The 16203-nt window shown below is 34.8% G+C and overlaps 1 protein-coding gene and 1 pseudogene across 1 annotated transcript; both read left to right on the forward strand.

The window, feature by feature from the left end:
• Positions 1–2: 2 nt before the first annotated feature.
• On the forward strand, positions 3–1959 carry LOC18046035 (annotated as a pseudogene).
• A 2593-nt stretch (positions 1960–4552) lies between these two features.
• On the forward strand, positions 4553–8313 carry LOC18047203 (elongation factor 2). The gene is made up of 3 exons (XM_006441000.2): positions 4553–4655; positions 5151–5282; positions 5669–8313. The coding sequence occupies exons 2-3, from the start codon at positions 5192–5194 to the stop codon at positions 8107–8109; spliced, it is 2532 nt and encodes an 843-aa protein (XP_006441063.1). The 5' UTR covers positions 4553–4655; positions 5151–5191; the 3' UTR covers positions 8110–8313.
• Positions 8314–16203: the final 7890 nt, after the last annotated feature.

A 16203-nucleotide genomic window follows, 5' to 3' on the forward strand; every position in this document is an offset into this window, starting at 1 on the left:
ACATGGCAGCCCCGGCTTTGACTTCATCTCTATCTTATTCTTTAGCAACAGCAACAAAGCCCTTTGGAAACAACTCTTGCTTTCATGGCAACGGGATTCCCATTTCATCACCACCTTCTTCACTGCTTCGTCCTTATCAAAAACCCAGCATCAAATATTCGTCATCATCTCGTAAAAACGACATGTCCATTTCTGCGTCTGCTTCTGCTTCATCTCCTCCTTCTGATTTGGACGCTTTCAAGTTCGACGCCATCAAGGAATCCATTGTCTCTCGTGAAACGACACGCAGGTACATGACGGACATGATCACGCATGCAGACACAGACGTGGTGGTGGTGGGTGCTGGCTCTGCTGGCCTCTCTTGTGCTTACGAGATTAGCAAAAACCCTAACGTTCAGGTCGCTATCATCGAGCAATCTGTTAGCCCTGGAGGTGCGTCTGGCTCGGTGGCCAGCTCTTCTCTGCCATGGTAGATAACGCGTTTGCTGTTGGATTAGAAGGGAATTTATTTTATTATTTTTAATAAAATAAGCATGAAATTACTGCATTGAAAATCATTCATTTGTAGTTTATTCTCTCATGTTGGGTCCTCTATGTCTGGCCCCTCAAGAAAATTAACTTTATAATTGTTTATTTCATTTCTCTCTCCAGGGACTTTACTTATTTTATATTTTTGACCTTTTTTTTAATTTTTATTTTTAACTATCTTACAGACCCAAGATAATATATTTCTTCGTTTTGACCTCCTACATATTTCTTCCTGTAAATATTAGGGTTGGAATAGTTTATTCCATCTTTGTTTTTGTCATAAATTACTCAATGGTACTGCTAAAATTTGATCAATATCTTGACTAATAAATATTATGGTTTATGGAGAGCCATGAATGTTATGGACTAATTGGTTAATGAGAAGTCAGAATTTGATTTTACTGCTTTTGTTAAAATTTAGCTTCCTTGACTTCAATTGAATGTGAATGAACTCTGAAGTTGATACTAATAAATGAATTGCTTGTGATTGATTATAAAAGGTAGTGCGCAAGCCAGCCCACCTCTTTCTTGATGAGCTAGGCATTGACTACGATGAGCAAGACAACTATGTTGTCATCAAGCATGCTGCTCTCTTCACTTCCACCATCATGAGCAAGCTCTTGGCCCGCCCAAATGTCAAGCTCTTCAACGCTGTGGCAGCTGAGGATCTGATTGTGAAAGGCAACAGAGTTGGCGGCATAGTGACCAATTGGGCTTTGGTGTCGATGAATCATGACTCTCAGTCTTGCATGGACCCTAATGTGATGGAGGCTAAGGTGGTGGTGAGCTCCTGTGGCCATGATGGGCCATTTGGCGCCACTGGAGTGAGAGGTTGAAGAGCATTGGAATGATTGAGAGCGTGCCAGGAATGAAGGCTCTTGATATGAATACTGCTGAGGATGCTATTGTGAAGCTGACTAGAGAAATTGTTCCCGGGATGATTGTTGCTGGCATGGAAGTTGCTGAGATTGATGGTGCTCTGAGAATGGTATTATGTTTATTTACATCATTTAGTTTGAGAGCCTTTGATTTTCTGTGCTGCTGCTATAATTGACAGTGCTAAAATCGATTCATAGTTTAGAGTCTGTTTGTAACTGTTGTGTTTCTGTTTCGACTTAATTTTTTGAAAATGCAACTCAATTGTTCCTTAAACACATTTCTATAAATTCAATTTAAGACTGCTAAAACTGAGTCATAGTTAAAAGTATGTTCATAACCATTGTGTTTTTGTTTCGACAATAAGTGATGTAATAGTTAATCTAAATGCAGGGACCAACATTTGGAGCAATGATGATATCGGGACAGAAGGCAGCCCACCTGGCATTGAAGTCACTGGGGCAGCCCAATGCAATGGATGGAACATATGTGGGAAGTATTCACCCTGAGCTGGTGTTAGCAGCTAGCAGTCCTGCTGAGATTGCTGATGCTTAATTTGTAGTAACAGCAGCGCAATGCAAAATAAAATGCAAATTAGTGGTTGCTTAGATTAGTTCTGTGGCAGCCATCGGTGGCTGTGGTGGTGGTGGCTGTTTCCCTTCTATCGTCCTTGTCTTCTCATCTTGTTTAAGACTTTGTTGGATGTTTTTGGTCGTGAAATTCGCAGTATCTAGTTCTTGTTATCCTTTTTCTTAGTTAATCTTAGCTAGCTTTTCCTATGCCCTTTTCTTATACTACGCCTATACAGGCTACAGCTATTTAGTGCAACTATAGCTATTTACTGACTTCAAATTTTGTCATAAATTAAACAAGCATTCGTGAAAGGATAGAGAAGGTGACGAAACGAAAACATTGAGAGAAAAAAAAAAAAAAACAACAACGTTTTTGAGAAGTCTGAATGAAATCTTATTAATGAAAGTATGATATAACAAATCTAGGGTTTGAATTTTTTTTTATATTTATCAAAATAGGTAAATTTGAAATAGTGCTATATAATGAAATTCTCTTAAATGAAATAAGAAAAACAAATGGGAAATTTGATATCTAGAAAAAAAATCTAAAAATAATAAAAAAAGAAAATATCTTAAACTTGCCCAAAAAAAAAAAATCATGGAAGAAAGGGAATATTATATTGGGTATGATTCTTCTCATATGTTTTAAAAGTACACATGTATTGAACTATAACTTTGAAAATGTACCGTACTCATCATGTGCAATCATCTTATATTAGTCCCCTAACTTGAAAAAGAACTTGCTCTCATGTTATTAGAATATTACAGCTCATCGTCATCCCGATGGTACTCGAACATATTAGACCCACAGAAAGTGTGAGAGAGATTTCAATTTTCGGGTAAAAACAAAACATCTCATGACATCATACTCAACAACATGAGTTTTTTACAATAATACTCAACAATATATAGTTAAGGATAATGAACCCATAGAGTAAATAAAGAGGAATAATTTTTATTAATTCAAAAGCTTGAGAAAATAATGACAATACCTATCTATTTATGAAAAAGTAAACTTACATCCCCAAATTAACTCAAATAAAGAAACTAAAATCACAGTTATATTGAAAATAAAAGACTTAACACATACCCAATTACACAATAATTAAAATAAAAATAACAATAAAGATTAGAATAATAAATGTCTAAAATCTTCTAAAAATGTCATACATTAGAAGGAGAATGAGTTGTTTTTGGTGAAATGATTTTAAATCTATATATATTATTTAAAAAATCAAAAAGAAAGAAAGAAAATTGAGATAGGTTAACCAAGGGCACTTCCCTCTGAGAATAGTAGTATATGAGACTTTCATTTTGTGGGGCTCAAACAAAGCCACCCCAATATGAAATAAAAAATTAGAAACTTCCTAATTTCTTTTTTATTTAGAGAGGTCTTAATTTTTTAATATTTAGACAATAACAAATGACAAAAAAGTTTTTAAAAAACATTGAGAGAATTATGAATTCTATTGAAATTTCATTACTTGATTGAACAACCCAAAATTAGTATTCTTTAAAAAAAATATTTGGATTAAAAATGCTCAATTATTTTATTTATTCTGTATTGTCATGACACTGACAATGAGATTCACAGAATGTATTATTTCCTTTTAAGCTTACAAGCTTGTAAATGCATTCAAATCTATTAATGATTTCATTTTACCTCAACGAAGCGCGTAGCAAAAGCAGATTGATAAGATAATAAATATTAGTTATCGTTCTAGTATTTTATTAAGCAAACGTGATTAGGTTACGCTCTAATATAGCTAGTATTTATTTATGAAATAACTCAATGAGATTTGAATAACGTTTGAAATTCAATTAGATGATGCTTTAATCTAAACGATTTTATAAACGAGATTTTAATAGATAATTTCAAAGGGAATCATAAGGAGGGGTTTTATTAAACAATTGAATTTATGAAAGTTATGAAAAGGTCTCCCTATTTATAATAGGTAAATTTACTTCCCCAAATTAACTTAAAAGAGATATTAAATCGCAATTATAATGAAAATAAAATATTAAAATACATATCATAATTGACTTAAATTTAAAAATAAAAATATTAAAAAGACCTAAATAATAAAATTTTAAAATCCTAAAATAACATCCTACGGTATAACCATATCACCAATTCAAAACATAGTCTTAACTAATATCATTTTTTTTTACTACGAACCCACCCCTTACACTCAAATTAAACGTATCCCCTAAGTTATGATCTTTTGACTCTTGCTTCAACTGGAAGAGATCAAATCAATTGGATTACTTGTTCAGATACAAACTTTATTAAAAAATTAATGATTATTTATCATCGTAGAGGTTAGTAAAGGGTTAAAAAATTAAATTCATGCTTTACCTAGCACTATCGTAGAGCCCAATTTCCTACTATGAGGGTCTGTTTGGGACCGTTGTGCTGAGGCCAATATTGGGCTTAATAAGAACCAGCCCAGCCCAAAGCAGAAATAAAAACCCTAAAAGAGGAGGAATCATGATTCAATGCATGAGCAAACACGTGGAGGACAAGGGCTTCAAAACGGCATATGCCTCGCAGCCACCATATTCTCGTCTTGTCACACACACGCTATATATACGCAGCTACGTTGTAAAGTTCACTCCTTTCTCTCTATTTTTACGGATTGAGACATTTGCAGTCTCTCTCGCTCGCCGCCTTTGAAAGTTCGTATATTCTATCTCTTTCTTGATCTGTATTTGTCCTCCGTTTACGTTCGCTGTTTCTTCATTTTTCTGTCAGATTCGTTTTTCCTTCACTGCCAAACAAGCCTCTATATTTTGTCATCGTTTTCTTACTGGATAACGAAATGATTTAGCGTTGACCTTTATTTTATTTTTTTCCAATTACTTGTTGTTTGTCAGTGTTTATTTTTAGTAACAGCTTACTTCTAAGTTACTTACGACTGATGCTTTGAGTTGTATCCTGGATCATTATTCTTTTTTTTTAATTTAATTTTATAGTGAATCCGCTGCTGAATCTTAAAAAAATGTTGTTGTTATTATTATTATTATTTGAAGTTAAAAAATGCATGTATCTGATGTCAAATTGCAGTATAATTTGTTAATATCTCAATCACATGACATTTTATGTTGATGATATTAAATTAATGTCTGATTTATTGCTTCTTTATTTATTTATGTATGCTTTTTTGTGGACAGGAAATACTGTTGTTGTTGGTAATATTTGAGAATCAGTCAAGATGGTGAAGTTCACAGCAGAAGAGCTCCGGCGTATTATGGACTTCAAACATAACATCCGCAATATGTCTGTTATTGCCCATGTTGATCATGGTATTGCTTTTAATTCTTATTGCGCTTCTTGTTTGTTTACCAATTTTGATGTAGAGTGTCCTCCTATATGTTGTTATTCACTCGCTCATGTTAGGTACTTTAGTTAGATGGAGTTGGTTAATAAAATATGTTCCCTTCATGCATTATTATGTCGGGTTTCTTTGCAGTTTGTAAGATTTTGTTTGTAGGGATCACTAAGCGGTTGTATGTTCTTCTGTTCTGAGAGTTTCTGTGTGCCTATATTTTCTTCGAATTAGAATTTATCCTGTGGATGGGAGGAGATTGTGGACACATTGTTCTAGTTTAAATCTGTTTGATTAATGAGTTCTTATTGTTTTACCACTATTAGTGTTTGTCCTGGACCTGATCCCAGTTCAACTTTGCAGGGAAGTCAACCCTTACCGACTCTCTTGTGGCTGCTGCTGGTATTATCGCCCAAGAAGTTGCTGGCGATGTCCGTATGACAGATACTCGTCAGGATGAAGCTGAGCGTGGTATTACAATCAAGTCTACTGGTATATCTCTCTACTACGAGATGACTGATGCGGCTTTGAAGAGCTTCAAGGGAGAGCGTCAAGGGAATGAATACCTCATCAACCTTATTGATTCCCCTGGGCACGTCGATTTCTCATCTGAGGTTACAGCTGCCCTTCGTATCACTGATGGTGCACTTGTGGTCGTAGACTGCATTGAAGGTGTTTGTGTCCAAACAGAAACTGTGCTTAGACAAGCCCTGGGTGAAAGGATTAGGCCAGTCTTGACTGTGAACAAGATGGACAGGTGCTTCCTTGAGCTTCAGGTTGACGGTGAAGAGGCTTACCAGACTTTCCAGAAAGTGATTGAGAATGCTAATGTCATTATGGCTACCTATGAAGATCCACTCCTTGGCGATGTTCAGGTTTACCCTGAAAAGGGAACAGTTGCTTTCTCTGCTGGTTTGCATGGTTGGGCTTTTACCTTGACAAATTTTGCTAAGATGTATGCATCCAAGTTCGGAGTTGATGAGTCAAAGATGATGGAGAGGCTCTGGGGTGAGAACTTCTTTGACCCTGCTACAAGGAAGTGGACCAGCAGGAACACTGGCTCTCCCACTTGCAAGCGTGGTTTTGTCCAGTTCTGCTATGAACCCATCAAGCAGATCATCAACATTTGCATGAATGATGAGAAAGATAAGCTGTGGCCTATGTTACAAAAGCTTGGTGTCACGATGAAGTCGGAAGAAAAGGAGTTGATGGGTAAGGCATTGATGAAGCGTGTGATGCAGACCTGGCTCCCTGCAAGTAGTGCTCTTCTGGAAATGATGATCTTTCACCTTCCCTCTCCTGCCACGGCCCAAAAGTACCGTGTTGAGAACTTGTATGAGGGTCCCCTTGATGATGCTTATGCTAATGCCATCAGGAACTGTGATCCCGAGGGCCCTCTCATGCTCTATGTATCTAAGATGATTCCTGCGTCGGATAAGGGTAGATTCTTTGCTTTTGGTCGTGTGTTCTCTGGCAAGGTTGCAACTGGTTTGAAGGTCAGGATCATGGGTCCTAACTATGTCCCTGGTGAGAAGAAAGACTTGTATGTGAAGAGTGTACAAAGGACTGTTATTTGGATGGGAAAGAAGCAGGAAACTGTAGAGGATGTGCCTTGTGGCAATACGGTCGCCATGGTTGGTTTGGATCAGTATATCACCAAGAATGCTACCTTGACAAACGAGAAGGAAGTTGATGCCCATCCTATCCGTGCTATGAAGTTCTCCGTCTCACCTGTGGTTCGTGTGGCTGTACAGTGCAAAGTTGCATCTGATCTCCCTAAGCTTGTTGAAGGTCTTAAACGGTTGGCCAAGTCAGATCCCATGGTTGTCTGTTCCATGGAGGAATCTGGAGAGCATATCATTGCCGGTGCAGGAGAACTCCATCTTGAGATCTGTTTGAAGGATTTGCAGGATGATTTCATGGGTGGTGCTGAGATTATCAAATCTGATCCTGTTGTGTCCTTCCGTGAGACTGTCCTTGAGAAGTCCTGCCGTACTGTTATGAGCAAGTCTCCAAACAAACACAATCGTCTCTATATGGAAGCCCGGCCATTGGAGGAAGGTCTTGCTGAGGCAATTGATGATGGTCGTATTGGTCCAAGGGATGATCCTAAGGTTCGTTCTAAGATTCTGTCTGAGGAATTTGGTTGGGACAAGGATCTTGCCAAGAAAATCTGGTGTTTTGGTCCTGAGACCATTGGTCCTAACATGGTTGTGGATATGTGCAAGGGAGTTCAGTACTTGAATGAAATTAAGGATTCAGTTGTTGCTGGGTTCCAGTGGGCATCAAAGGAAGGTGCATTGGCTGAAGAAAACATGAGGGGCATTTGCTTTGAAGTTTGTGATGTGGTTCTTCATGCCGATGCTATCCACAGAGGTGGTGGCCAGGTTATTCCAACTGCTAGAAGGGTCATTTATGCATCCCAGCTTACAGCCAAACCAAGGCTTCTTGAGCCTGTCTACTTGGTGGAAATCCAAGCTCCTGAACAGGCACTTGGTGGTATTTACAGTGTTCTTAACCAGAAACGTGGTCACGTTTTTGAGGAGATGCAGAGACCTGGTACCCCACTTTATAACATCAAGGCATACCTCCCGGTCGTTGAGTCTTTTGGATTTTCCAGCACTTTGAGAGCTGCAACCTCTGGACAGGCATTCCCTCAATGTGTGTTTGATCACTGGGACATGATGTCATCTGATCCATTGGAGCCGGGATCCCAGGCTTCACAACTTGTTTTGGATATTAGGAAGAGGAAGGGTTTGAAGGAACAGATGACCCCCCTCTCTGAATATGAAGACAAGCTGTAAGCGCTTTTGCCATTATCGATTGCTGGCGACTAGATTCATTTTTTGCTGCCTTTGGTTTTGTTCTGTTTTTTTCTTTGAAGGAAACAATGTTGACTTATCTGAGTTTGTTGTTGTAGCCTCTGTTTATTTAAGTTTGGACGTTCAAATTCTGTTATTCCATTCACTTTCTGATCTGATATGACTTGTGATGAATGTTAGTACTGACTATGATTGCTTTTCATGTTATGCGTTCTCGCAATAATGACAAAGGTATATCTAGAAGCCTATTTTTTGCCATTGCAAATAATAATTTTTGTAATGCTGATTCTTTGTAAGGGCCTCAGCTACCATGCAGTGCATAAAATCCCCTGTATTGTGCAAGGACTGTCCTTGAGTCGTTGGATTCAAATTAAAAAAATGAATAAAAGTAATAAAAAAAATAAGGTAATAGGTTGAAATTGTAAAGAGAAAAAAAGTATCTTCTCCCTCCCTCTCTATCTCTTCCTCTGGAACATTGAACAAGAAAACCTTCATCTTTCTCCCTCTTAATCCCCACACTATCTTGCATTCACTCTCGCTCACACTCCCGCTCACGCTCACGCTCTCACACTCGCTCTAGTTGTTACTCTTACTCTTGCGCTTTCTTCCAACTCATACTCACGGTCTACCTTGCTCTCACTCTCGCTCCTACTTCCGGCTCTCACTTTCACTATTCTCATCAAGGTTGCTAAGCTTTAAACTTAGTCTTATAATTGTTAATGTTATTAGGTTTATAATTTGTTGTACTTGGGGAAAACGATTTGTTAATGATATACTGTAGAAATATAATGCGCACACAATATTTGGTCAAGAATGAGCAAAAATTGACTCAAAAGCGAGGGTATGTGAAACAGGTAAACTAGGTTTAGAGATTTGAGAATTTTGAAAATAAACAAAGAAATAGTGTTTTTGGAGTGAATATGTGAGGTTAATAAATGAAAAATGGTTCTAGAGACTCGCTTTGGCAAGAAATTGAGTGGAAAATGAAGAATTTTAGAGAGAGAAGTGATGGAAACGAAACAGTGGAGAGAGAGAGAGAGAGAGAGAGAGAGAGAGAGAGAGAATGAGTGACAAAGATGATGAACAAGCCCTACAATATACGAAGTTGGCTAGCCACTTGAACCAAGCGGTTAACTGCTTCAGTTCTACAAACTAAGCGGTCAGCCGCTTGAAGCCTTTTAAAGAAAGCGGTTAGCCGGTTCCCCTAAAATTTGGACCATTTGTGTTTCGACCAAAATTTGATCAATTGCAAGACCATTTTGTGATTCCGAAAAATTTCAAATGCAATTTTTTTTATGCATGAGACATGATGATGAACATCCAAAAACAAAATTTTAAGCATATAATATGTTAAACTCAAGTATATATCACACAATCATCAAAGACAAGAAATCAGACAAGTTAAGGCAAATATAAATTCCATATCATAAGTGTATAAACAAAATAGTAACACACTAACAAAACCTTTAATTAAAGCACGGCTCTTGCAAAGTCAAATACAATTAATATTTACATCTTCCTATTAGTCAAATGAATTGTCACGAGGCCACCAATTAGAGTGCATTTTGGGATATGGAAGAAATCTAAATGTATCCCATCCTAGTGATGATGACATTGATGAATTATTCCGAAAACTAATTAATAGATTCTGAGAACACTTGAGAACTACTCCCACATTCATTTTGGGTTTCAAGTTCATATGATGCTTCACTAGTGTTGAATGAAAATTGTTCACTTGAGCGAGCTAACTTAGAACTATCACGACCATAATTGTTACTAACATTGGCTTCACTACTTCTGGAAGAAATTATTCATGAATAAAATGAAATTTGCTCGTCATAAATTATGAAACAATAAACAACAAACATAAAAAAAAGTTACTCTGAACTCGTAATATAAAATTTGAACATAAACATGAAACAAAGGCAAAAAAGAAAATTTTTGGGGTGTTTGGAAAATAATTAAATGAAATATTGAACAATAAATATGAAACACATTACTTAAAATACGTAATAATGAACATAAAATATGAGTAGTTCTGTTAACATATATGTTTCCATAATGTTGATTTTGATGATAACAAACAAGATTAAGAATGATTAATCTTTTAAACTCAAATTATTTTTTATATATTTTAAATAAATCATTATTTTCACATTATAAAGGTTTTATATTTAATGGAAAAATGATTTTATGAAATTAGTTGTTTTTCAAGTTTACGATTTAATTGAAAGAGTTTTGAAAACTTTGAAATCAACAAGTATTGCTCGAAATTTTGGAGGACTTATTAGAAAAGTTTCATAACATTTTGGGCCATATCATAATTTCAATAAGTTTTGGAAATAGCAAGCATTATTTAGAGATTCTGAAATTGGACCTATTTACAAAATGATATAATATTTTGGGCCATAATAGAATTTTATAAAATTTTGAGGTCAAACTATAATTTTAGAAAATAGTGCATTGTATCGGTTACTGTAGCAAGCGGCTAACCGGATATGGTAAACGGCAATCTGGATTTTGGGCAGTAAGCTTATAGAGCATAAACGACTATCCGAATTTCGCAAGCGGCTATCCGGATTTCGAAAGCGGCTAACCGGATATGAAAAGCGGCATGCCAGATATTCTGAAATTCAAATTTTTGTTAGCCTAAAGGGCTACACATAATGTAATTTTGATGATAACAAACATGTGTCTTAAGTAACAATAATAAATATTGTATTTCACATTTACACTAGTTTTTTTAAGGATAATATTTATGCAAGTGAATCAAGTGAAATCAAGATTGAAGACACTCAACGGACAACGGCGAAATCAAGAATAAAGCTTAGAGCTCAACGGACGAATTATTGCGACAAATTCTTGTAAAGCCGGTATGATTTAATTGATGCATGATTTAGCATTTGAGAAGCTCAAGAGATTAATTTAATTAAATACTTTTCATAAACTAAAATATTTTATTTTTATAAAGTAAAGTATTTTGTGGATTTGAGTAAAATTGGACTTAAATGTTAAGATTTGAAATCTTTGATTTTAATAAGTATCAAATTTCGGAGTTGGATGTTTTTACAAATATTTTAAATTTTTGGGCCATACTATAATTTATGAATATTTTGAACTAAAGTGAAAGGTTTTGAGAACTTTGAAAAATATGGGTATTATGTTGAAAAGGACCTTTGTGCGAAACAATAAAATCTTTGGGGCCATATCATAATTTTAGGAAGTTTGGGAAAGAAAATTATTTTTGGGAAGTTCTGAAATTGGACCTATTTGTAAAGTTTTCTGACATTTTGGGCCATAGTATAATTATAGAAAGTTTTGGGCTAAAGTGTAATTTCAATGAACAGTGTTACTGTAGCAATTCAAAAATACGGTAATATTACTGTTCCTGAGCGGCTAGCCGGATAAATCAAGCGGCTAACCGCTTGAGCGCTGGAATTTGCCTATAACGGCTAGTTTTTGGGCTTCCACTATAAAAACTCAACTCAAATTTCATTTTAAGTACCAATACATGCAAATATAAGATCATACAACATATATTGAGCTTCCAAAACGCAAATCATTATTGATTGAATCATTGTTGAGCTATTAGTTGCATATCAACTCTTAAAGAGAGTTTTTGTTGTAATTTTCATTCCTTACCAAATTGTGAGTGTTTAAGTGTGGGAAACACTTGGGGTGAAGAGATTGGGGAGATAATCTCTTGGTTGTAAAGGTTCATTGACACCTTGGAAGTCAATTGTAAAAACTTGAAGCCTTGGGAGGCTTAGATAGTGAAATCCTCGAGCTCGGTTGGCTTGGAGGCGTGGACGTAGGCGGGGATTGCCGAACCACGTAAAAATCCGCGTGTTTGTTTTTCTCTTCCCTTGATCTTTTTATTTTTACGCTTGCTTGAATTTATTGTTCTCTATTTCATTAAGGCGTTAGATTGATTTATTGTGCGAATCGTATTGCATTATTTTTAAAAACCCAATTCACCCCCCTCTTGGGTTGCGTTACTTGCATTTCAATTTTTGCCTTAACGGTAACATAAAAGTGGCTAATCGGATTTCATAAACGGTAAGCCGGTTATCACCAAAATGTGTATAACGGCTAGTTTTTTAGCTCAAACTATATAAACTCAAATCCAATTCATTTTTAAGCACTCTTGCAAGCAAAATCAAAAAGCACACAACGTTCATTGAGCTCTCATTTCGTAAATCATAAAATCTTGAATCATCTTTTGTTCTTCAATTTGTATATCTACTCTTTAAGAGAGTTTTTATTGTAATCTTTAATTCCTCATCTTAATTGTGAGTGTTTAAGTATGTGAGACGCTTGAGTGAAGAGATTGTGAGATAATCTCTTTATTATAAAGGTTCATTGACACCTTGAAGTCTATTGTAAAGGTTCATTGACACCTTGAAGTCAATTGTAAACTTTTGAAGGCTTGGAAGGCTTAGATAGTGAAATCCTCAAGCTTGGATTGCTTGGAGGCATGAACGTAGGCGGGGATTGCCGAACTACGTAAAAATTTGTGTGTTTGTTTCTCTTATCTCTTACTCATTTGTTATTGTGCTTTTATCGAACTTATTGCTTTTGAATTTATTAAGGCGTTAGATTTGATTGTTGTGTGGTTTTGTTAGGATAATTTTTAAAATACCAATTCACCCCCCTCTTGGGTTGCACACTTGTATTTCACATAAAATATGAGTAGTTCTGTAACAATGAATATAAAACATCAAATATGAAACTCGGAACTTGAAACCTAAAACATGAACGTAAACATGAAACGGGGGAAAAAAAGAAAAATTTCGGGGTGTTTGGAAAATAATTACATGAAACATTGAACAATAAATATGAAACACATTACTTAAAATATGTAACAATGAGCATAAAATATGAGTACCTCTATAACAGTGAACATAAAATATCAAATATGAAACTTTGAATTTGCAACATGAAACATAAACGTAAACATGAAATGAGGGCAAAATTTTTTTTTTTTTTTTGGGTGTTTAGAAAATAATTACATAACACGTTGAACAATAACACATTACTTAAAATATGTAACAATGAAAATAAAATATGATTACCTCTGTAACAGTAAATATAAAACATGAAACATGAACATAAAACACGAAATGAGGGGAAAAAAGAAAAATTTTGGGGTGTTTCGAAAATAATTACATGAAACATTGAACAATAAATATGAAACACATTACTTAAAATATGCAACAATGAATATAAACTATGAGTACTTCTGTAACAGTGAATATAAAACATCAAACATGAAACTCGAAACTTGAAACATGAACATAAACATGAAATGAGAGAAAAAAAGAAAAACTTTAGAGTATTTAGAAAATAATTAAATGAAATATTGAACATTAAACATGAAACTTGAAATGTTAAATATGAGACAAATTTTATAGAAAATAAATTAAACTTTTGTCTTTTTGTTAACACTCATTTTATTTTATTTTTCAAAATATTTATAATAAAAAATATTTTTCTATTTTTACTTTACTTGTCTTTTTTAATTGTTATTATTATTATTTTAAAATATTATTTATTTTATAAATTTTATTTTAATTTATTTACATTAAAAATACATATTTCAACAAATTGTTACCAGTCATAAAAGTCCAAACAACATGGATTGACCCCCTCTGTGGATTGAATCCATGGATATTTTTAGAAACCTCCCCTGAGGTTTGATATAATTTCAGTTAGATGGCGAGATTGATTATATTCTCACTTACCTCCCCTGCTGTTAGTATACATACACGTATAACGTTAGTGTTTGAAGGTAAAAATATAAAAGATATGCTAAAAATCTAAAAAAATCAAGTAACATAAAAAAAGGGTTTGAAATCCATTGGATCATTATATTATCCAATTACACACAATATCTAATGTGTAAAAGAATAAATTTCTCTTTCCCCAACACAAACAAGCAATGAAGATTTCTTTTTCTCACATTAACAATCAAAGCATTTTGCACTCCACTTCCCTATTCTCAGTTGCTGGAACAAAATGAAATAAACACAAAGAACATATATAACCCGCGAATAATACAAAACATAGGTGGTCGGAGAAGGCCACCAACTGATGACGATCAACGGCGGCCGGGATATGCCACTGGTATTGAAGTTTGTAAGAGATTAGTTACTTTATCAAAGTCTAAAATTTTTAAATATCTTTGATTTTTTTTTTGTTTTTGGAGATTTTATAAGTGGTTGTTGGTTGTGTTTGATTTATCTTGTTCATGGGTTGGTAGTAGAAAAATTAATTAAAAGGAGAATGAGTTCAGCCATATGTGGTCATGAGTTGAAAAAAAATTGTTACTGGTTATTTTATGTTTGTGATTTACACTATACATAGTGTAATAAGGCATATAAAGCCAATACTTTGTTATTCTTATGCAAATGGGTATATAAAATAGAAGTAGTCTTAACTGTAATTTTTATTTTTCTAGCCAAAGTTGGCTAAAGTTGATCTATTTATGAATTTGCAGTGTTTTTGTACGTCTATCGCACAAACACAGTTCCTGCGGTTTTGAGCGATAAGTCTGTCCCCCGTGCGACAAGCTCACGTCGCATGAACACATTTTTCGTGTTTTTGGGCGACAACGTTGTCCGTGCGACAAGCTTATGTCGCCTGAATTCAGCTTTTGTGTTTTTGGGCGACAAAATCCTATTGCACGGGCAACAACCCCTGTCGCCCAAAAACACTGTTTTTGTGTTTTGGGCGGCGACATGCTCTTGTCATATGTACACACATTCTGTGTTTTTGGACAATGGGTTTTGTCTCCCGTGCGATAGGCATGTCATACGAAAAACACAATTTGTGCTTAATATTAATTCAAAATAAAATAGTAAACACACACACACATATATGTAATTAAAATATATACATACATTATTATTATCACAATTATTATTAATATTTTTATTAAAATGTATTACTACTATTATTATTTTTCTTTATTATTGTAATTTTTGTTGTTGTTGTTTAGTAATGTCATTATTATTATTATTCTTAATTATTACTTTGCTTTCACTTATTAGCGTGTGCATATTCACATATGATAGGAGCGAAAGGCCAGTTGAATCGTTTGTTGTTTCACTAGAACCTGCAGTAGAAATTGACTGGTTTGACTTAGCAGACGAGAATGAGTTTGCTCTCCTTGATTTAAATGATGAGGTTCACATTGAGCAGGTGACGGCAATAGAAGATTCTCTTGAGAGGATGCCAGCAAATTAAGATGTCGTATCATCTTTTTGTATTTAGTCATAGGCACAAGATTGAGTTTTTGTATATTTTGTATAAATGTGATACTAACAAACTCACATTATAGTGACACTGCCATGTATAAAGTATAACTCAGCTATCATGGCACATTATTAGTGTAGTTGTTATTTTTGTGTATATGGGCGACTGCCAGATGTATAGATTGATGAAATTCAGTCAATTTAGTACTGTCACCAACTATAAACTGCAGAAATGCACATGAGACTGTAATTAAATTATAGTGCCATTTTACTTAGTTTTATTTTTCAATTCAATTAACTCATACTAATTTTTTTTTCCTCTCGGTACAAATTTAAATGTTTGTTATTTGTTATTTGTGTTGCTGGTTTGGCGACATACAACTTGATAGTTTGGAATTTACTTATTTCTTTAAACAAGTAAAATATTGGTGATTTGTTGGTGATGGAATCCTTTAACATATTTTGGAGACTGGTATAGTTTGTTGATGAGAGAAATAAATTATTTTTTAGTGGTTTTTGATTTCACGCATTAGTTAAACAAGTTTTCTGTAATTTGTGGAGACACCCACTGTCTCCCGGGAGATGATCATTTGTCGCTTGAAATTACAGAAACAAGCTTTCTATAATTTGGGGACAGTGCCCGTCGCTCTAAATCACAGGCATCTGTCGCGATAGGCCTTGTCACGCGTGCGATTCTGCAGAAATGCAAAATACCCCCTTAAGTTAGTTGTCGCAAACTTTTCATGCTAGATAATGAGCTTACAAAACAGGAATTCATATGAATGCACCATCAACACCTTAATCTACCTAAAGTGAGATA

Source organism: Citrus clementina, unplaced genomic scaffold (genome assembly GCF_000493195.1).
Source record: "Citrus clementina cultivar Clemenules unplaced genomic scaffold, Citrus_clementina_v1.0 scaffold_3, whole genome shotgun sequence".
Lineage (NCBI taxonomy): Eukaryota > Viridiplantae > Streptophyta > Magnoliopsida > Sapindales > Rutaceae > Citrus > Citrus x clementina.